Here is a 21,414-nt window from a genome sequence, read left to right as displayed (position 1 = left end):
AGAGAAGCTCCATGAGAAGTATCTGGTGATTGTCCTTTATCTGCTGGCAGTGCTGCTGCCTTCTGCTGCCAGGCTGCCCTGCTGTCGACAGGATCGGGCCTCCCAGGTCCCTTTCCATCGCCATCTCCCTCCTTTTTGTTGGAGGAACACTGTCCCTGGCCATGTCTCTGCCTTCGTGCTGCCTTTGGGTGAGGGAAGCTGCAGACCAGGGGGAGGGAAGGAGACAAGACCTTATTTCTTTGAACTGGAAACCAAGCAATGCTTGCCCCAAACAGTGGGCGGTCCATTAGGTGCCACCCGTTTTTCACCACGATGGCCCAGGAGATAAGTTTGCATTTTGGAAAAAGCTGAAATCTCAGCCTGTAAACCTGTGTCAGCCTGCTTCAACTGACTTGTGTGTGTGTATTTAGGGTGGGGAGAGCTTTTTATTTGTTTTGTTTTTTTAACCTCTAGGGAGGTGCTGTAGACAAAGGTAGCTGCAAGTGCTTTGCAGGCAGGCATTGCTGCAGGCCATACAGAGCCCAGCTGCATAAACCCAGTTCTCTCTTTCTCTGCCCACTGACACCCCATCACCTCTTCTACATTGCTCTGGGATGCCACTTTGACACTATGGCAAAGTGCAAGCCTTGGATTGCAGGAGGAACAGTGTCCTGCTTGCAAAGAACATCTTTTCCCATCTGCAGCACCCATCCAGACCAGGAGGAGATGACAGATATGTTTTCCTTTGGCCGTGTAAATAAATAAGGCTTCTGTAGTGGGTTTCATGGAAGTGGTCTCAGAGAGCAAAGATTGAACAGGTGGGAATGCTCTAGCCTGGTTTTTGACACTTAGCTGTCTCTGGAAAATGCCACCACAAGGCACTGAGAGCGGCCCCAGTGCCATCATACCATGTGTCTGTGGGTTGGTTTGTCCTGGAAATTGTTTGGTGCTGAAAAACCAGCGAGGCTGAGTGCTTTACCGGTTTTGCTTCCTTAGGGCAAGTTGGACTTTTGCTCAGGTCAGAGGTGACTGCCCATGCCGGGTAGTGAGGGAGGTCAGGCCTCCTGGACTGTTATCTGGGATGTTGGGAAGTTTGATGAATAACAAGAAAAAGCCCCAGGAACAGAGGAGTCTGAGCACGGCGTTTCAGCTGGCTCCTTTATGTGAGAAGGCTAAGTGAATACCATTTGTCTGCCTTACTCCTGTTCTGGTGGTGGTGAACAGCTTTATTTGAACAAGCTATTTTGTGGAAGAAGTTTGCATGTGGAGATATTTGATAATTTCTGCTGTTTTGGCTGAGTGAGGAGTAGAGGATGATCCTGCTCAAGAAACTTTAGGCAGGTAAACATGCTCAGTGTCAGACATGAACTTGATTTTTTGAACCTGGACTCTGATAGCTGGTGATGTCCCTTCACCTGTTAGGCACAAAACCCTCTCCAAAGGCAGCTTGGGCATCAGATTGAAAAATGCCATTGTAGGGACAAAGTAGTGTGGAGGATCAGAAGGTACAGAAGGGAGGATGCTGAAGTCTTCAAGCCTCTTCAAAGCTTGGCTGTCAAGCTGAACCTATACTTGCAAAACTATCCTTTGGGCATACACGAGCAGATAAGCAGTGGTACCTTCGTTTCTTTGTTTTTTCCGTGTCTTGGCTAAGGCCTTGTGCAGGTGGAAATGTGTAGGGCTTTCCTGCTGGAGGCAAAGGCACGCGTGTTCCTGCTGCTACGCTTGCGAGGGGAACTGAGTCTTGCTGTGCAAATCCAGGAGCAAACTTTCAGCCCTCAGAAGGGTGAAGACGGTGAGGTCAGGAAATGCCAAGGCAGAGCTTTGCTCCTGATGCTAGTGCTGCAATGCATTGCTTCTTGCATTTATGCATCAGGAAGTTCCCAGAGGAAGAATTTTTCTTATCCCCTAAATGCCAAAGCCAGCCTGGTTTGATTTAAACGTGTGTGGCAGCGCACAGCCTGCTGCTGTCTTTGCACAGTTGGAGTGATAGGCCCTTCCCTGAACGAGTTGTTGGGCTTATCCATGCCAAGTCTCAACCACAGGAGGAACTCTACTGGTAGAACTTGCTCCTTGGAGTCAGTGCCAGGTCTGCCAGGACTGGCCCTACACTGTGGGCTGCAGGGCACAAGTGCTGAGACAGGACCAAAGTTTCCCTTTGCCATGATAGCGCTGCTCAGAGTAATTGCTGCCCGGTTGGTATCTCTCAGTCTTCGTTTTGGATTTTGTCCTGGTGGGCCTGCCCTTGGAAACAGTGTGGGGTTTCTCTGGTGCAGTGGTGGGAGCTTGCGAGTGGCCTGTGAGGACATCTCAGCTGCTTTCACGAGCTTCTGCTGCTGCGACAGCTCTTCCAGCAAGTATGAGATGTCCACAGCTCCATTAGGTTAGTGCTCTGGGCTGCTTTTCTCTTGTATTGGTTGGTTGGTTTGTTTTGTGAGGGGGGCTTATTGGGTGGTGTTTTTTTGTTTGTTTAGCTAGGAAGGACTTTAATGCTAATCTGCATCATTATCTGACCCTGGCTGTAAAGCCTGAGAGGAGGCAAGGTACAGGCAGCTTTTACTGCAGTGAGGCTGGGTGAGGCTGCCTGCAGGTGAGAAGGAGTGTGGGGTTCAAACACCCTCTGCCTGTAAGAGCTTTGGTAGGGACAGCAATGTGGGGTGGGATGTAGGGACAGCAACACGGGCTGGGATGTGGGGCAGGTGAATGGTGACAGCACCATGGTACTGCATCCAGCACCACCGTCTCACCCATCGCACCACCCTTATCTCTGTGTAATAATGCTACCCTTTCTCATCCATCCTGTGCGTGCTGAATGCCTCTGTAGAGGTTTCATTTTTTTCCTCCATTCACATCCTCCATGGGCTCCGTCCAGCTGCTTTTGGAGGTGGCAGTAGCAGCTGGTGGAGTTGGAGTGCATTTGCCAGCACTTGGTGATGCCCTTGCCCTAAGCTGAAGTGGCAGATTTTTATCTAAATACGAATCTGTGGCAGTGTGAGGTCAGGAAGGGAGCTTTTTTTAATGATGTGTCGGCTTTGCTGGGTGAGGAACACCAGTCACTTTGTTCTGCCCCTAAAACAGCTCCTGGGTGCTTCAGTGTAGCCCTAAGAGCTGCACAAGGTCATGGTTATGGGTTCTCTAGCCCTACTTTTTAGTTACTGCCAAGGAGAGGAAATCCAGCCCTTTTTACCCTGCACGTTAGGAACAATCTGTCTGTCCTGGTGGGGATGATCCCAAAGTGCTGGCTTTGCTACCTAGTTGGAAGTAGCACCCGATGTGCTGGGATAGAGCAGGCTGAGACTGCTTTAATCCGAAACAGCTGGGGCAGACGTGAAATAGCAGTGCCTGTAGTATCAGCTGGGATCTCGAGCCGTGCCCTGGGATAGAAGGTTGTCCCTGCTGGATATCTTTGGTGGGAGATGGACACTTAGCAGCTCCTTCCAGCTCTGCACACACTGCTTGGGTGTTGGAGGAGAGTTTTTAATTGTGCTGTCACCTTCTCACTGCACGAGTGGCTTTGGGCTTCAGATTCATCTGCAAGTTCACCACTCTGTTGTTAGAAAGGAAAAGGCTTTGAGTTCTCTCCCTATGAGGACTGAGGTTTTGAAAAGATGCTGATCTCCTTAGTTTTATTCTTATTTTTGCCTCCTCCCCTTCAGCCCCTTCCTCCCTCCTCAACCCACAACCTCTTAAAGAGGAAATTTGATAATGTTTACAGTTAAGCATGGGGATGGGAACTTCTGATAGCTGAGGACGTTCTGCATTTTCCTGATTATGTTTTGAGGCACTATGATGAGAAACTGCAGCTTGGCACCTCCTGTAAAGTGCCCCATTGCAGACTAACTGCCCAATTTCAGCATTTGGGGTTCATGAGCCACCTTGGGGCCACATGGAGATGATGACCTAATGGGAGAAACACGAGTGGGATAGCAGAGAAGGGATTGGCTTTGAAACATGGGAGAGGGTCAATTAGCAATTAAGAAGAATGGAGATAGCAGCATCTTTGTGTGTGACTGTGCCCTGCCTGCCAGAGCTCAGACCAGACAGTATAGTCTGTGTTGCTGGGAGAAACTGAGGCTGGAGAGGACAGTAGCAAGGACCCTGTGCCCAGTTTACCCATGAGCTCATAGCAGAGGTGGAAAGAGAAGTGCCACATCCAGCACTCTGCAAGTCTAAATTCTTCCTGCAGGCATCCGTTGGGGAGATGAGATAATTAATGACCATGCTTTTTTGTTGTTTTTGTTGGTATTGATTTTTAGCTTGAATTTCTGACTTCTATTGTTATTTACATCTCAAGGAAATGGCCATAACTTGATTCTCTGCATGGGCGGAGGTAGGACAATGGGTAATGGTTTTAAACTAAAGGAGGAGAGATTCAGGCTAGACATGAGGAAGAAATTTTTTACAATGAGGGTGATGAAACACTGGCCCAGGTTGCCCAGAGAGGTGGTAGATGCCCCATCCCTGGAGACATTCAGGGCCAGGCTGGATGGGGCTCTGAGCAACCTGATCTGGTTGAAGCTGTCACTGCTTATTGTAGGGGGGTTGGACTAGATGAACTTTGAAAGTTTCTTCCAACCCAAACTGTTCTATGATTCTGTGATTCACATGCGAGTAAGAATGGCTTCAACCAGGGCATCATGCTCCCTAGGCTTTGAGCGTGATGCTGGACAACGAATGCATTGCATGTGACAAACTAACTGGGGGAAGGCAACAAAGAGGTCTGCAAGGCAGCCTGCTTTTCAACTGTGGACACCCATCTGTCTCCAAGCTTTTTGAAGGTCCCTTCCAACTTCAACTATTATATGATTCTGTGGTGTCTATGCATCATTGCTGGGTTGATGCTCTTTGCTGTGAACTGGGAGTAGCTGCCCAGTGGGACACGGTCGCCATGTGTCCTTTCCACCAGGCTGGGCAGGTTGCAGGTGACAGAGGGAGAAGTCCAGGGCTGCAGCAAAGGTGGGAAAAGCTCTTCTGTGCATATTCTCTCTTTCCAGGGAAATGTTTTACTCCAAAGTTTATAGCTGGATGTGTGTCTGGGTGCAATGAATAGGCTAGATGGTGCAGGGAGAGGCCAACTCTTGGCCAGCCTGCACCAAACAGTCTGAAAATGGGCTCTGTTACTGCCACAGGGCTGCATTTACTGCCTAGGGTCGTGCAAAACCATCCCACTGAACATGTAGTGGGTAGTTGCTCATGTCTATCTCTGCACTGATTGCACCTCCGTTTTTTTTCTTCCCCTTCTTTAGTTCTTCTGGAGATTGCTGCAGCCAGTGCAAGTAGTTGCTGTAGTACAATGGGACCCCTGTGCATAAGCAATGTAGTGGAAGTGGAGGAGCACAAACTTGGGGGTGTGTAGGCAAGCTGCCCTCACCAGAGCTTTGTGAATCTTGAGCGTTTGTCTTTTCAATGCATGGTGCCATTTAGAGACACAGATGTCAATATGGAACTCCCTGCTCAGAGGGGCTGTTGCATGAGGGTTTTTTTTCCCTCTACTAACTGTTGTTCTGATGTCTTGCAGGCACAGAAAAATAAGTCAGGATGGATGTGTACGACCCTCAGACGCTGGGTGTTATGGTCTTTGGAGGTTTTATGGTGATATCAGCCATCGGGATCTTCCTGGTGTCCACCTTCTCCATGAAGGAGACATCTTATGAGGAAGCCTTGGCCAAGCAACGCAAAGAGCTTGAGAAGACCCAGCAACAGAAAACAGAGAAAAAGAAGAAAGAGAAGCCTGTTGAGAAAAAAGGAAAAGCAAAGAAAAAGGAAGAGAAACCTAATGGAAAGATCCCAGAACAGCAGCTGACTCAGGAAGTGACAGACTCTCCCAAGGATGTGGTTCTTGAGCCTGCTGTGGTACCTGAGCCTGTCACTGTTGAGCCTCCAGTCACAGCAGTGTCAGTGGCCCCCCAGGAAAAGGACAAACCTGCTCCATCACCTAAGGAGAAGAGGAAGAAGGAGAAGAAGGTGGCAAAGGTAGAGCCTGCTCCTAGCCCGGTGTTGACTTCACCTCCTGTCAGTGTCCCCAAAAGTTCTCCTGTCTTGGAGGTGACCCCTAAGGAGGTGCCTGTTGTGGCCATTTTACCGGTTGGCACGCAGCAAAGTGCTCCAGTTGTCAGCTCCACCGCCATCAAGAAAGTTGATGCTCTTCAGACCCATGAGGAACAGAAGCATGAAGGACCTGTCAAGAAGAGGTCTGCATCCAAGAAGAAGAGTGAGCCAGGTAAGGCCAAATTCCTCTGCAAGTATCCCCATCGAGTAAGCCAGCAGGGTACCTTGCTGCTGATAAAACAGAGCTATCGCATTCTGAGATCTCTTCATCTTCTTCAGTGTTGTAAACAGAGCAGCTGTAGAAAGGTTGTCTCTGGTGAGATGGACCGTGTATGCCAAGGGGAAGGTGTGCTGAAGAGCCTACGCTAGACTGTAGTACTCTCTAGTGGGGAGTAGAGTTGAACTCAAGGTTTATTAACTTGTGTTCACTTTGTAATTTGTTGACTCCTGCATTGACTGCCCCTGCTTGGTGCTTAGCTCCTTGGTCCAGCACACAGATGTTGGAGAGCTACCGATTCCTCTTGGATTTGCTGTTGCATTGCGGGTCTCTGAGCAGATTTGCAGAGTGAGAATGGATGGGAGGTGCACATACCTGTCCTGGGAGAGGGTGCAGCTGCCAGGGTGCGAGACATCTAGGTGGAAAGCCAAGATGAGGTGTTTTCCCCCCATCCACCCCTTACTATTAGAAGCACACAGGACCTCTACTACTCTTCTTCTATGGGGGGGTGGGTCACTGCTAGAGTTTCTTCCTTCTTCAATGAAGGTGAAAAACAGCCTGTTGGAGGAGAAAGGATTAGAAAGGATTTTATACTGTGGGGAGCTGATCAAAGGATAGTTAGAGAGAAGTGACTCTGGATATGTCAAAGGAAAGGGAAGACTTGCCTGTAGTCATTTGTGCCTCACTTGATTGACTCTGAGATGGAAGAGATTAAAGAAGGTGGTAGGGTGGGGAGAAACAGCTCTGTAGCTAGATTCTTGCCTTTTATTGCACCAATGTGAGCAGTTTGGGTTTTATTTTTGGTTAAGTGATAGTTACAGGCACTAAAAAATGTACATGCTTTCAGACCTGTAGAAGTGTCCTCACATGGACATGTGGGAGAAATCTCTCAGGTGTTCTCAAGGATATGATTTAGTGTGCTAGGTTTAATTTATTTATTTACAAAAAACCCCCCACCCAAACGAAAAGACAACCCCTACTTGCTAACCTTCTCCAGCACATCCAAACCTAGATAGACTGCTGTGTGACCTGGCAGTTTCCACACCCTGTTTTAGAAGAGGGCCTGCTACTCAGCTGGACATTTTGCAGCAGCTGGTCTCCTAGGTTGGGTTTAAACCCTTGTGTCTGCTCATCTGAGGAAAGGATTTTACTGAAGGCCATCTCCACATAGTGATGAGATTTGGAACAGTTGAGCAGCCACTACTGGAGAATATTGCAGTGAAGATGTTGGGGAAACTGGAGGTGACTGCTTTGGCTTGTGCACACAGGGATGCACTTCTCTAACACTGAAAAACATGGCCCTAAATACAAGCTGTAACAACTAAGAGAATGCAGATGGGAGATGAACTCTTAACACTTGTTAAGTTGCAAGTTTTTTTGGCTGCTCTAAACATCTACTCCTTTGGTTAAGAAATGCCGATCCTGCTCGTCTTAAAAGCCAAGAGTGATGTCTTAGTTGCTTGGATTTTTCAAAGGAAAGCTCTTCTTTGTGCCACAAAGCTGTCTGCAGTTTGACCAAGGTATTGTGGGCAGCCTTTCAGCAGCTGTGGTCTCTCCTCCTCAAAGGCAGAAGCAACAAATTATCCTGTGGCAGGTAAAAACGGGTGTTCAAATTGTTCAAAGACAAATGCTCAGCAGTGAAGCAGATGACAAACCTGAAAAGAGTGGCTTGGGATATTTTTCTCTTGCGTGGTTTCTTTTTAGCCTCCTGCATTGCACAAAAACTTACTTGCAAGTGTTTAGTGTGTACTTGGATCCCAGGTTGTTACCTGTGGTAGCAGGAGCCACAGTCTCCCATGAAATATGCGTGGGTATCCAATTTGGGCTGCAGCCTCTTGGGTGTGGGGCTCCACATGGGCCATCTGTGTCTCCTGTGTCCCCTTGGATTTGAGAAGTAGCTCCTCAGATCCCTCATCCCTGCGGTGCTTTTCCATGGCAGCTTTGCCATGCAGCTGCTGCTTGTTTTGCTGCATTCTTCAGCAAAGTTCAACATTTCCAACCCTGCAAGTGGACTCAGCATAGGTGTAGGCTTCCTCTTGCTGAAGCTTGGCAGGCTGTCCCGGCTCCATTTGCCAGCTGCAAGGAGGGCTTTGCATCGTGTCCATCTTGTGCAAGGCTTGCTTGTGCAACGCTGCCAGGAGATGGGAAAAATTTTGCTTGGTGGGACCCTCTGCCCAGTGGGACCAGGCCAGGGGATCTGATGGGTTAGAATCACAGGACAGTTTGAGTTGGAAGGGACCTTCAAAGGTCATCTAGTCCAGCCCCCCTACAATAAGCAGTGACAGCTTCAACCAGATCAGGTTGCTCAGAGCCCCATCCAGCCTGGCCCTGAATGTCTCCAGGGATGGGGCATCTACCACCTCTCTGGGCAACCTGGGCCAGTGTTTCATCACCCTCCTTGTAAAAAACTTCTTCCTTATGTCTAGCGCGAATCTCCCCTCCTTTAGTTTAAAACTGTTACTCCTTGTCCTATTGTAACATGCCCTGCTAAAAAGCCTGTCTCCATCTTTCTTATAGGCTCCTTTTAAGTACTGAAAGGCCACAATAAGGTCTCCCCGGAGCCTTCTCTTCTCCAGGCTGAACAACCCCAACTCTCTCAGCCTGTCCTCACAGCAGAGCTGTTCCAGCCCTCTGATCATTTTTGTGGCCTCCTCTGCCCCTCTCCAACAGGTCCATGTCTTTCCGGTGCTGAGAGCTCCAGAGCTGGATGCAGGACTCCAGGTGGGGTCTCACCAGAGCAGAGTAGAGGGGCAGAATCACCCCCTTGACCACCTGCTGCCACAAACCTTTTGATGTAGCCCTGCATCCACACTGTTGCCGGTGTGGGTTAAGTGTGATCTAAGCTCTTGGGCCCCAGTTGCACAAGATGGTGGAGCTGCCCCAGCTGTGCTGCTGGGAGGCAGCCGCTGCTGCTGAGAAAGACTTTGCTGCTGCTAGGGCTCAGTGCGGCCATCCCAAATGGATTTAGCAGAAGCTGGGAGCAAACAGTGCTTGCTGGAGCTGTTAGGTGTTTCCGGGCTTTGCTGCTCTGTTGCTGTGGTGGGTTGACTGTGGCTGGCTGCCAGATGCCAACCCAGCCACTCTTAGTTCCCCTCCTCAATAGGATGAGAAAGAGAATAAGATGGGAAAGCTCATGGGTCAAGATAGAGACAGGGTAATCACCTGGTATTTACTATCACAGGCAAAACAGACTTGGTGAAATTAATTTAATTTATTGCCAATTAAAATAGATGAGAAAGAAAATGAAAGCAGCAACTTTCCCCCCTGCCCTCTCCCTGCTCAACTCCACTTCTTTCCTTGCAACTGCTGGGGGCTGTGGTCAGTCCATGGTGGCTCCTCTCTGCCGCTTCTTCCTCCTCACACCTTCCCCTGCTCCAGTGTGGTCTCCTCTCCTGGGGCTGCAGAGGAATCTCTGCCCCAATGCCCGCGGCACCTCATCCTTCTTCTCTGACCTTGCTCCTTTGGGCGTCCGAGCTTTTTGTTCAGCAGATCCTCATGTTAACAATGGCTTTAGAGGCTCTGGAGCTACTGGCATCCAAACTGCTTTTTCTTCCAAGATTTTCAGGGAAAATGAGCACACTGGGCCATAGGTACTGTGCAGGAACTCCTAAACCCCTTGCCTGCCATCCTGTATCCATCGTGACTATGTACACTGTGGTCCTGCTATAGCATTGTGGTCCCTGATGCTACTTGACTTTCTCAGGGTAGCAGAGGGGTGGGGAAAATGTTGGAGTCATATTGTTTCCTTAGCAAAGAGTGGGAACAAACTTGCCTGGTAAAAGGCAGAGCCTTACTCCACTCTGCATTGCTGGCACCACTGTGTGGCGTGATGTCTCTCAGCAAGGTTGCATCATGGTTAGGTCCAGCTGCTGATGTCTCTGCTCTCTGGCATTGGCAAAGCATTCCCAGCTTCTACTGGGAACCACTCAGTTTGATGGAGAACAGTGTGGGGGGTGTTGGGACCCATAGTAGAGCCAGGCAGAGGTGACAGCTGGCTCAAGAAGCACACGTGTGTGGTTGAGTGTCATCTCCAGCAGCTCTCATATTGCCTTCAATTAGAGAGGTATCAAACTTGACTGAGGAAATCTGGCTGGATGCTGGTTTGAAATAGCACTTGTGGAGTTGGATCATATGACGGTTTGGGTTGGAAAGGATCTCCAAAGATTATCCAACCCCCCTGCAATGAGCTGGGACATCTTCAACTAGATCAGGTTGTTCAGAGCCCAGTCCAACAAACATGCCATGAAAGGATGAGAATATGGACAATAATAATGCAAATCTTTATGATGTTCAGAAAGAAAAGTCCTTTCTCTTGTGAAACCTGGTCTAAACATGATAATAAGCTGTAAGCAAAAACAGAACAGGCACTCTGAGACTCGAGGACTTTAATTCCGTATAACCTATGGTAATTTGATTTCTTCTGGTGTATGCTAATATGGAGTCATTTAGAAGACTCAGAAAGGTCTACTTAGCCCTCAATGAGGTTCCTCATCCCTGACCTAGAAGAATTTATGACAATTCATTAAGACCAGAGAAAAGCTAGATTAAAATGGACAGGATTGGGAAAATTTATTACTAATGGCTTGAATTTGCTGGGATCATACAGGATTTAGCAAGAAAAGCCCAAGATATAATTATTTGTTTGCCTCAGAAAGACAGAGAACAAGCTAATGTCTTTGTTCCGTTGTAATGCTGATTTTTTTTATAAACATGTATTAAAACCAGTGACAGTATAATAAAGCCAACTGAGATGATGCTACTCAGCTCTTCCATCAACTTGAGTGGTCCCAATCTCTCTTTTCTCCTCCCTAGCACCCGCAGACTCAGACGGGCCCCTTTACCTGCCCTACAAGACGCTTGTGTCCACTGTCAGCAGCATGGTGTTCAGCGAGGGGGAGGCCCAGCAGCTCATCGAGATCCTGTCGGAGAAAGCTGGCATTGTCCAGGACACCTGGCACATGGTAGGGCTGCCAGCGCCGTTGTGGCTGTCCACTGCCAGGGCTCTGCCAAGCCTTGGGAGGTGCAGAGGGGAGGGAAAGTGGCATATTTTTGGGCAGGCTGGCCCTGTGGGTCAGTCCTGAAGAATGGAGCTGAGTTTTCCCCTGGAACAGAGAGCTAGATCCCATGCTTAGAATCACAGAATCATAGAATCATTTTTGTTGGAAGAGACCCTCAAGACTATAGAGTCCAAACATAACCTAACTCTGGCACTAAACCATGTCCCTAAGAACCACCATCTTTTTAAACACCTCCAGGGATGGTGACTCCACCACTTCCCTGGGCAGCCTGTTCCAATGCCTGACAACCCTTTCTGTGAATAAATGTTTCCTGATATCCAATCTGAACCTTCCCTAGCGTAACTGGAAGCCATTTCCTCTCATCATGTCACTTGCTCCTTGGGAGAAGAGACCAACACCCTCCATGCTACAACCTCCTTTCAGGTAGTTGCAGACAGCGATAAGGTCTCCCCTCAGCCTCCTTTTCTCCAGGCCAAACAGACCCAATTCCCTCAGCCACTCCTCATCAGACTTGTGCTCCAGGCCCCTCACCAGCTTCATCGCCCTCCTCTGAACTCCCTCCAGTACCTCAATGTCCTTCTTATGATGAGGGGCCCAAAACTGAACACAGGATTCAAGGTGGGGCCTCATCAGTGTATAAGGGGACAATCACTTTTCTGGTCCTGCTGGCCACACTATTCCTGATACAAGCCAGGATGCTGTTGGCCTTTTTGGCCACCTGGGCACACTGCTGGTTCATGTTCAGCCGGCTGTCAATCAACATCCCCAGATCCTTTTCCTCCTGGCAGACTTCCAGCCACTCTTCCCCAAGCCTGTGGTGTTGCATGGGGTTGTTGTGACCAAGGTGCAAGACCTGGCACTTGGCCTTGTTGAACCTTGTGGGGTGATGGGGATGAGTCTGGAGATGGTGGTCCTCACTGATGTGCTGCCCTGTGCTGGCAGGCCACGCAGAAGGGTGACCCGGTTGCCATCCTGAAACGCCAGCTGGAAGAGAAGGAGAAACAGCTTGCTGCTGAGCAGGAGGATGCAACGGCTGCCAGAAACAAGCTGCGGGAGCTGAGCAAGGTAAGCCCTGCGCAGCCCTCCTGGCATCTCTGGTGTGAGCTCTGCTCATCATGGTCATGCCAGAGTGCATTCCACTCCTTGCATCTCATCCTCCTTGGAGATGAAGTTCAGGTGCTCTCTGGGTCCTTCATATGTTTGCGGTTTCCCCCTGAAAAGAGTAGTAGATCCTCATCTGATCCAGCCCCAGGAGGCACCAGCCCAAAGGGCCATGGGATAGTGCCTGTTGGCAGCCACGGGAGGAGCAGGGAAAAGCTCTTCCTGTAAGAGACTGCAGCTTTCTGCTGCTTTAGAGAGGAAAATAAATCTATTCTCATCTCTGTCCAGACCCCCTGAGCTGAGAAGGAGCTGATCAGTTCCTTTTTAAGAAGCTTGATCCAGTTTACACCCCCTTTCCCTGACTTAGCCCCTTACCTCCACCTCTTTCTGGGTGCTGAAGTTGGAACAAAGCCCCGCCACATTGGGCTGAATGCCTCTTGCTTTGCAGCTGGCAGGACCTGGTAGTGGCAATCCTGTCCGTCTGTCTGGAGGAGAGGAGAGGAGAGGAGAGGAGAGGAGAGGAGAGGAGAGGGCAGGGCAAAGCTATCCTATGCACTTGGGCGCCGTGCCTGTGCAGACCACACTGGGCAGCAGCACGGCATTGCCCAGCCGGCCAACAGAGCATCCGTGCCTTGGTGTGGGGGCGGAGGGTGTTTACAGAATCACAGAATGATTGGGGTTGGAAGGGACCTCTGGAGATCATCTAGTCCAACTCACCTGCTAAAGCAGATTCACCTAGAGTAGATTGCAGAGAATGCATCGCATCTAGGTGAGTTTTGAATGTCTCCAGAGGAGACTCCACAACCTCTCTGAGCAGCCTGTTCTAGTGCTCCGGCACCATCAAAGAAGTTTTTCCTTATGTTTAGATGGAGCCTCCTGTGTTTCAGTCTGTGCCCATTGCCACTCATGCTATTGCTGGGCACCACTGAAAAGAGTCTGGTCCCATCCTCTTGACATCCACCCTTGAGATATTTATAAGTGTCAATAAGATCCCCTTTCAACCTCTCCAGGTTGAACAAACCCAGCTTTCAGTCTTTCCTCATAAGAAAGATGCTTCATACCCCTAATCATCTTTATAGTTCTCTGCTGGACTCATTCCAGTAATTCCGTGTCCTTCTTAAACTGGGGAGCCCAGAACTGGACACAGTACTCCAGTTGTGGCCTCACCAAGGCAGAGTAGAGGGGGAAGATAACCTCCTTCAACCTGCTGGTCACAGTCTTTCTAATGCACCCCAGGATACCCTTGGCCTTCTTGGCTATTTTATTTTATTTATGTTACATTATGTTATGTTATTTTAATTTTACTGCTTTGCTCCAAACTTTGTGATGTTATTGATCCTGGGTCGGGGGGTGAATAAAATTCCAGGCTGTCTTACTCCTTTCTCTTAGCTGGCCCAGTGTGGAACAACAGTGGCATCCAGTGGCCACAGAGCCCAGAACGAAATGCAGGAGGAATTGTGAGTGCAAAACGGCATTGCTGGGCATGGGGGCAGCATCAAAAAGGCTGAACTTTTAAGTCTTTGGAGCTAGGAGGCCACTGGTTTTGTGTCCATCTAAAGCAGGGAAGCTGGCACATTGGGGACTAAGCAGGTGACTTCTCTCCTTGAAGGAACTAGCAGCCGAGCGGGCCAAGGCTGTGGCTGTGGAGGGCAAGCTGAAGGAGCAGCTGCTGGCCCGTGAGCGGGAGATTGCAGCAGTGCAGGCACGCATGCAGGCCAGCTACCAGGATCACATCAGTGAAACACAGCAGCTCCAGGGCAAGGTGAGACCCATGTTGTGCTCCACAGCTTCTTCCTCTGTCTGCCAGGTGGCTTTTGGTGGCAGATGTGTCATTTTTTGGAGAAGATGTGGGATGTGTGAGGGGACCAGAGTCTCAGGGATGGGGGTGACCCTGTGATGCTCCTGGATTGTGGTGCCTGAAGGAGAAGAGGCACGTGTGAGCATCCTCAGGGATGTTGTATCTCCGGGAGCTGTCAGCACCCTTAGACACCCCTTGTGTTGCCTGTCACTCTTGCTCATCATGTGGGCTTCGCAGGGAGAGCAAAGGGGCTAATGGTGGCTTTAACCCCTGTTGGGCTTCTCTAGATCCGGACTCTGCAGGAGCAGCTGGAGAATGGCCCCAACATGCAGCTGGCTCGCCTGCAGCAGGAGAACTCCATCCTGAGGGATGCCCTCAACCAGGCCACCAGCCAGATGGAGAGCAAGTAAGGCAGGGGAGGTGGGGAGAGGGGACCAGAGGGGGTCATGGTAATTCTCCCCTTAGGGGAGCTCATATGCTCAAACTTCAAAGAAATGCAGCTGGCTATTTGACACAAGCGATGCTGCAGAAATCTGAGACCTGTGCAATGCATGCACAGCATAGAGGATCTAGGTAGAATTTCACACTCCTTTTTATAGAAAGTCTGAAATGCCTGGTGATTAACAGCAGTAAAATAATTACAGGCTGGACTCCAACTGCTTAGAGCACTTCCTCTTGTGTATGAGAACACAGAATCTCATGTCCTCTGCTTCGTGACAAAGGAATGCCTCCTGTGATTGAAACATGGCTTTTGAAAAGTGATTTGTCAGCTCTTTCCACCCCCTCCCTGAAGGACCAGGCGTGTCCTAGAAACAGGCCAATGCAAACATTAAGGTGTTTCAAGTCCTGTATCAGTCCCACAAGAGGATGTGTTCCCCCTTAGGTAACACCAGAGATGCTTGACTGGCCTGTGGGCTAAAATAAGCCTGCTTCTGTTGGTGCAGGCAAAACGCTGAGCTGGCCAAGTTACGGCAAGAGTGCAACAAGCTGATGAAAGAGCTGTCTGAGAAATCAGAGGTGCTGCAGCAAGAGGAGCAGCAGAAGAAGAGCTGGGAAATAAAAGCAGTGGCCTTGGAGAAGCAGATTGAGCAGCTGCAGGTAAGGCAGGCACTCACAAACCTGGTCCCTTTGCAGAAATGAGGCAAGTGGCTAAATTGCATGGGATCCATGGACTTGGCCATGGTAAGAGTTTGGAGAAAGATGGGTGTCCACAGTTGAAAAGCAGGCTGCCTTGGAGACCTCTTTGTTGCCTTCCCCCAGTTAGTTTGTCACATGCAATGCTTTCTTTGTCCAGCATCACAGTCAAAGCCTAGGGAGCATGATGCCCTGGTTGAAGCCATTCTTACTCGCATGTGAATCACAGAATCATAGAACAGTTTGGGTTGGAAGAGACTTTCAAAGTTCACCTAGTCCAACTCCGCTACAATAAGCAGTGACAGCTTCAACCAGATCAGGTTGCTCAGAGCCCCATCCAGCCTGGCCCTGAATGTCTCCAGGGATGGGGCATCTACCACCTCTCTGTGCCAGTGTTTCATCACCCTCCTTGTAAAAAACTTACTCATGTCTAGCCTGAATCTCTCCTCCTTTAGTTTAAAACTGTTACTCCTTGTCCTGTTGTAACAGGCCCTGCTAAAAAGCCTGTCTCCATCTTTCTTATAGGCTCCTTTTAAGTACTGAAAGGCCACAATAAGGTCTCCCTGGAGTCTTCTCTTCTCCAGGCTGAACAACCCCAAGTCAGCCTGTCCTCACAGCAGAGCTGTTCCAGCCCTCTGATCATTTTTGTGGCCTCCTCTGGCCCTTCTCCAACAGGTCCATGTCTTTCCTGTGCTGAGAGCTCCAGAGCTGGATGCAGGACTCTGGCTCAGAAGCTCACAAAGCTCATGAGCCTGGTGTGAAGGTGTTGTGGGGGAAGCCTAGATGTGCACGCTGCTGGGTTGTACCCCAAGGCAAGAGAGGAAACCCACTGGCCCCCCTCAGCCTGTGCTCATGCAGGCGTGGGTGCTCTCTCTCAACTCTGCTGTTTTAAGCCCTTTGTTCTCCCTCCTTGCTGCAGAAGGGTAGAGCTTGTGGCTCTTCTTGCCACCAGGGTGTGGCTGGGTTTGGGGTTTTTAGAGGTGTTTAAAGGATGCCTCCCAAGCAGAGCTGCTGAGCACACTGCCGGCAGAGTAGCAGTGGTGGGTTGCCAGCGGCTGGACTGTACCCACACAGGCAGAAGCATCTTCTTGGGGGGTGGCAGCTGCTGCTGGGATTCAGCTAAGCCAGAGGCTGGGAGTGTTTCAGAGCCAGGAACTTGCACTTCTTTCCCCCAGGGCTGGCAGACCAGGTGAGAAATGTGATTTATCCCTCCTGCACGTGCTGTGGTCTCCAAATTGCTTTGGCCTCTTTACAAAGGGGCTGTGGTGGCGGGGATCTTTACGCACGTCAAAGAGGTGCTCCTAGGGCAAGGGGCATTTGATATCCTCGCTCCTAATTTTTCGGGTTCCTGAGGATGCAGATCTCTTTTTGAGGGGCTGATTTTGGCCCCCGCTGCTTTTGCAGGTGAGGAGACTTGGGGGTGACAGGGGTGCACTGCTGGCATGAAGGCAGAAGCCGCCTTCCTGGCTCAAAACACTAGCTTCTAGGCATGCTTTTAGGAGAACTTCTCCAGGGCTCTCAGCTTGTTACACACCTTAATACTAATTAGGTAAATCATACTAGTTGGAAGACTTTAAAGCCAGTGGTGTAATTAAGGTGCTAGGGAGAATTGTGCTCCACAGTAACACCTGGATCTCTGGGCTGAGGATACAGAGTTCAAATCCTCAAAAAATGGAGAAGTCCTACTTTCTTGTCAGACAGCGACAGGGCTGCTTGTTTACCTTCTTCTGTCCCCTCCATGCAAACCAATATTTCTCCACCTTCAAGGGTGCAACTTGTGCCCATAGCACTGCTGATCTGCAGCACTATCTTCCTCCTCTGCCTTCCCCCTCCAAGCGCCTGCCTTGGTCAGGCCTCTTCCTCAACACTTTCTAAGATGGAAAAATAAAAGCCTTCCCTAGTCCAAACTGCACAGAAGATTCCGTGGAGGGTGGAAACACATGTCTCCGTCCCATGGCAGTACCTCTCCCTGCTGGGCTGAGGCTGTGCGTTAGGACCAGGGCTTTTAAGAGGTTTTTCAGAGCTTAGCTTTCTGGAGGGGAGAATGGTCGTGGTCTTGGCTCAGAACTGAGATGTTTGGGTGTTGTCTGCTTCCCACTTGAGGGCTGGCAAATGATAAAATGCCAGCACAAGGCAAGATGCTTTATGCACAGGGGGACCACATGGGGAAGGATGACTTAAACCCCCCAAAGCACAGTTTAAAAATAACATGCAACACACGGAGCTTTGCTTCGAACTGGCTGGGGTGCCTGGCATGCTACAGAAAGCCTTCTTTTCCTGCCGTGCAGGCTTCCCAAAGGGAGGTGGAGGTGACACTGCAGAAGAGGCTGGATGAAGTGAGCGACGAGCTCCGCAAAACCCAAAGCAGCTACAAAAGCCTGTTAGCAGATGCGGAAAAGGCGAAAGGACAGCAGCAGAGCATTGGTGGTGAGGACCTTGGTTTGGCACAGGGAGAGCTGTGTGGCAGACTTGAAGCTTTCAGGGCCAGGTGCTTGGTGGGGATGGCTGGGGTAGGACAAGTAGACCCAGGAACAAGTTTGGCTGCCTGGTGTCGGTGTGAGCAAGATGTGGCACTAATCCATGGTCCTTTCCTAGGATGCCACTCCAGTGCCTCTCTCCTGTGCTGTCCTGCATCCCTACCTGTGCCTCCTGAAAGTATCCATAGCCAAGGCTTCTTTGGCCAGGAGTCCTGCTTGGACAGGGCAGGGTTGGGAGTCTCCAAATTTGTTTGCAGTTACCTTACTGTGTTGCTCATCCCTTCCTCCAACAGAACTGCAGGCCAAGCTGCTGAGCTCCGAAGCGGAGGTTAAAAACAAGTTGCTGGAGCTGGACAATGTGAAGGGGAAGCTGCAGGATGCCAGCTCAGAGAATATGAAACTGCTGGAGAGGATCAAATCCATTGAAGCTCTGCTGGAGGCAGGCCAGATGAGGGAGGCAGAAAAAGACAGACACTTGCAGGTCTTGTTCTCATTTAATTGGGGTGGGAGATGGGGAGGGGGTTGCACCACTCAAGCAGGTGTTTGTGCACTGTGTTAACATAGTACTTGTGCCGTCTTTGCTCTGGGATGCCACAGAAAGGTCTGACCTGCGTCATGGGCCCAGGACAGGTAACAAAAGTGCTTTCTCTCTTCCAGGCAGCCAATGAAGCAGAAATGAAGCAGCTGCGGTCAAGGTGGGTCTAGCTGCATATGGAGGGTGCTGTGGCACCTCCAGCTTGGTGTCCGTATGTCCCAGGTGCTGAGCCCTGTGAGTGAGGGCTCCCCGCTTTCTCTGTTAGGCAGGCTTGGGGACTGCGAGGCTGGGAAGACAAGGTCGATCCTGGCCAACACAGCTGTTTAAAATATTAATTGGTTCCAGTGCTGGCCCTAAATAACAGCCAATCCATCCTGAAGTGAGACTTGAATTGCTGGCAGGCACATAGAGGCTAACTGCTTCTGCAGAACAGGACATTCTGGTGGTGCTGGTGGTGGAATGTCTCTGATCCAAGTCCATGCTCAAAGCTGGGCCAGCCAGACCAGGCTTTTTGGACCTGTTTCCAGGTATCTCCAAGGATGGAGATTCACCACCTCTCTGGGTCCCCATTCCAGTGTTTGACAAAATCTCCCCCTCGTGCAGAAAGGTTTCCCGTCATCCAACTAGGGCTTCCCGTGTCACAACTTGTGCCAGTCATGTGCTGGGCACCTCCAAGAAGGCTAGGCTCTGCACAGGGGGAGTATTTCTCAGATGTCCCCTCTGCCAGCAAGCATCCAGCATTCCTGAATGGGCAGCTGTTCAGTTGTCCTGGCACCCCAGGAGGTGGTTCTTGTCAAGGACCTGAACCTTCCTTGATCTGCTCAAACTGAGGCTCCCTTAAGGACGGATGGTGGGTCTGAGGGTGTGGAGGGAACCTGCAGGTGTCTGGTTGGCAGCCCTGATTTATGGTTCCTTGAGGTAGTAGGATGGTGCTTTCAAGATGCAGAGTTGTGGGCTACCTCAGCCGTGTACATATCAAGCCATGGACAGGAGTGTGTTGGGAGCAATTCCTGTTATGTAAGCCAGAATTTGTGGCCTTTGGATCAGGTTACTTCTTCTGGAGAGAGTCTAGCGGAGAGCTACAAAGATGATTAGGGGTCTGGAGCATCTTTCTTATGAGGTAAGACTGAGAGTGCTGGGTCTGTGAGAAAGCCAAGAAGGGATCTTATTTATGCTCATAAATATTAGGTTGGTGCAAAAGTAATTGCAGTTTTGGACAGTGAATTTTAAATTATTATAACTAGGTGCAAACACATACTTTTTAATCAAAATGGGAACCATTACAATCAACACATTTTTGCCAAGGAGAAGTAAGTAGCATAAAAATCTGTGCTTCAGGATTCAACGAACTCTTGGAAAGCATTTTCTGCATCCTGCTGTTGTGGAATTGTTTTCCCTGCTTAAAAGTTGTCAGGTCAGGTGAATATGGTGGAGGAGGCAAAAATTGGTGGCCCAATTTGTTGCATTTTTGAAGCATTGGTTGTGCTATGTGTGGCCAGGCATTGTCATGGAGAAGAACTGAGCCCTTTCTGTTGACCAGTGCCGGCTGCAGGTGTTGCAGTTTTTGGTGCATCTCATTGATTTGCTGAGCATACTTCTCAGATGTAACGGCTTTGCTGAGATTCAGAAAGCTGTAGTGGATCAGACCGGCAGCAGAGCACCAAACACTGACCGTGACCTTTATTTGGTGCAAGTTTGGCTTTGGGAAGTGCTTTGGAGGTTCTTCTCAGTTCAGGCGCTGTGCCAGTCATTATTGATCGTTGTATAAAACCCACTTTTCCTCGCACGACACAATCCAAGAAATGGTTCATTGTTGTTGTGTAGAATAAGAGAAGTCGGCACATAAAAACAACTGGATTTTTCATTTTTGGTCAGCTCATGAGGCACCTACTTATCAAGCTTTTTCTCCTTTCCAATTTGCTTCAAATGCTGAATGACCATAGTGGTTGACATTGAGTTCTTTGGCAACTTCTCATGTAGCTGTAGGAGGATCAGCCCTGATGATTTTCCTCAGTTTGTCGTTGTCATCTTCCAATGGCCAGCCACTATGCTCTTCATCTTCAAGGCTCTCGTCTCCTTTGAAAAACTTCTTGAACCACTGCTGCACTTTACATTTATTAGCAGTTCCTGGACCAAATGCATTGTTGTTGCAAGTTGTCTCCGCTGCTTTATGACCCACTTTGAACTGGAATAAGAAAATCACTTGAATTTGCTTTTTGTCTAACATAATTTCCATAGTCTAAAATAAATATAAAATAAACAGCAAGTAATATATCGGTACAAAACAAAACAACAAACCCAAACAAACCAAAGCAAGAAAAGCGTATTCAAATGATGTATAACATAACCACATTTATTAAAGAATGTATTCCAATATCAAATGGCAAATTTCAACAGTGCAAAAACCACCATTATCTCAAGGGTGGGTGTCAAGAGGATGAGACCAGACTCTTCTCAGTGGTGCCCAACAATAGGATGAAGGGAAACAGGCACAGATGGAAACACAGGAGGTTCCATCTGAATATGAGGAGAAACTTTTGACTTTGAGGGTGACAGAGCACTGGAACAGGCTGCCCAGAGAGGCTGTGGAGTCTCCTTCTCTGGAGACATTCAAAACCCACCTGGATGCATTCCTGTGTGATCTGGTCTAGGTGAACCTGCTCTAGCAGTTGGGTTGGACTAGATCATCTCCAGAGGTCCCTTCCAGCCCCAGCCAGTCTGTGATTCTTGTCCTGAGTGTACAGCCAGCCAGCTACTCGCTTGCTTGTTGTTGCTGATAAGCTGGTAGAAAACTAGATCCCACTCCAGCATTGCCATGGCTGTGGTTTTCAGTCCTGCTCCCTGTTCCTCCTGCTGTGTTTAGATCCCGGAGCAGACTGAGATAGGAAGGGCTGCAGTCCCCATCTTGGGAGCTCGCTACCTGGGAGGGAGGTGGATGCCCAGACTCACTCCTGCATCCTGCCCTTCCAGGCTCCAGGAGAAGACGGACCAGCTCTCATCCTTGGAAAGGGAAGCCACAGAGCTACGAGAGGTGCTGGAGCAACAGAAGATGAAAAACAATGTACGTGAGTGAACCAGGCTCACCTTTTGCTGCTCACATTTTTTTC

General features: G+C 49.5%; 1 protein-coding gene across 5 annotated transcripts in view; it reads left to right on the top strand.

Annotated features, from left to right (window-relative positions):
• Positions 1-21,414, top strand: part of RRBP1 (ribosome binding protein 1) — a 73,623-nt gene that overhangs the window by 36,802 nt on the left and 15,407 nt on the right. For all 5 annotated transcript variants that reach the window (XM_082048261.1, XM_082048260.1, XM_082048258.1 and 2 more), the window contains exons 2-11: positions 5,498-6,199; positions 11,057-11,205; positions 12,205-12,327; positions 13,973-14,125; positions 14,449-14,567; positions 15,106-15,259; positions 17,584-17,722; positions 18,066-18,253; positions 18,430-18,467; positions 21,278-21,368. In XM_082048261.1, coding sequence (XP_081904387.1) covers positions 5,518-6,199; positions 11,057-11,205; positions 12,205-12,327; positions 13,973-14,125; positions 14,449-14,567; positions 15,106-15,259; positions 17,584-17,722; positions 18,066-18,253; positions 18,430-18,467; positions 21,278-21,368 — 1,836 coding nt within the window. In that variant the 5' untranslated portion in view covers positions 5,498-5,517. The remainder of the gene's footprint in view (positions 1-5,497; positions 6,200-11,056; positions 11,206-12,204; positions 12,328-13,972; positions 14,126-14,448; positions 14,568-15,105; positions 15,260-17,583; positions 17,723-18,065; positions 18,254-18,429; positions 18,468-21,277; positions 21,369-21,414) is intronic.

Source organism: Streptopelia decaocto, assembly GCF_964273445.1.
Source record: "Streptopelia decaocto genome assembly, chromosome: 3".
NCBI lineage: Eukaryota > Metazoa > Chordata > Aves > Columbiformes > Columbidae > Streptopelia > Streptopelia decaocto.
The sequence above is the reverse complement of the archived record's forward strand: the minus strand, read 5'-3'. Positions and strand labels throughout refer to the sequence as shown.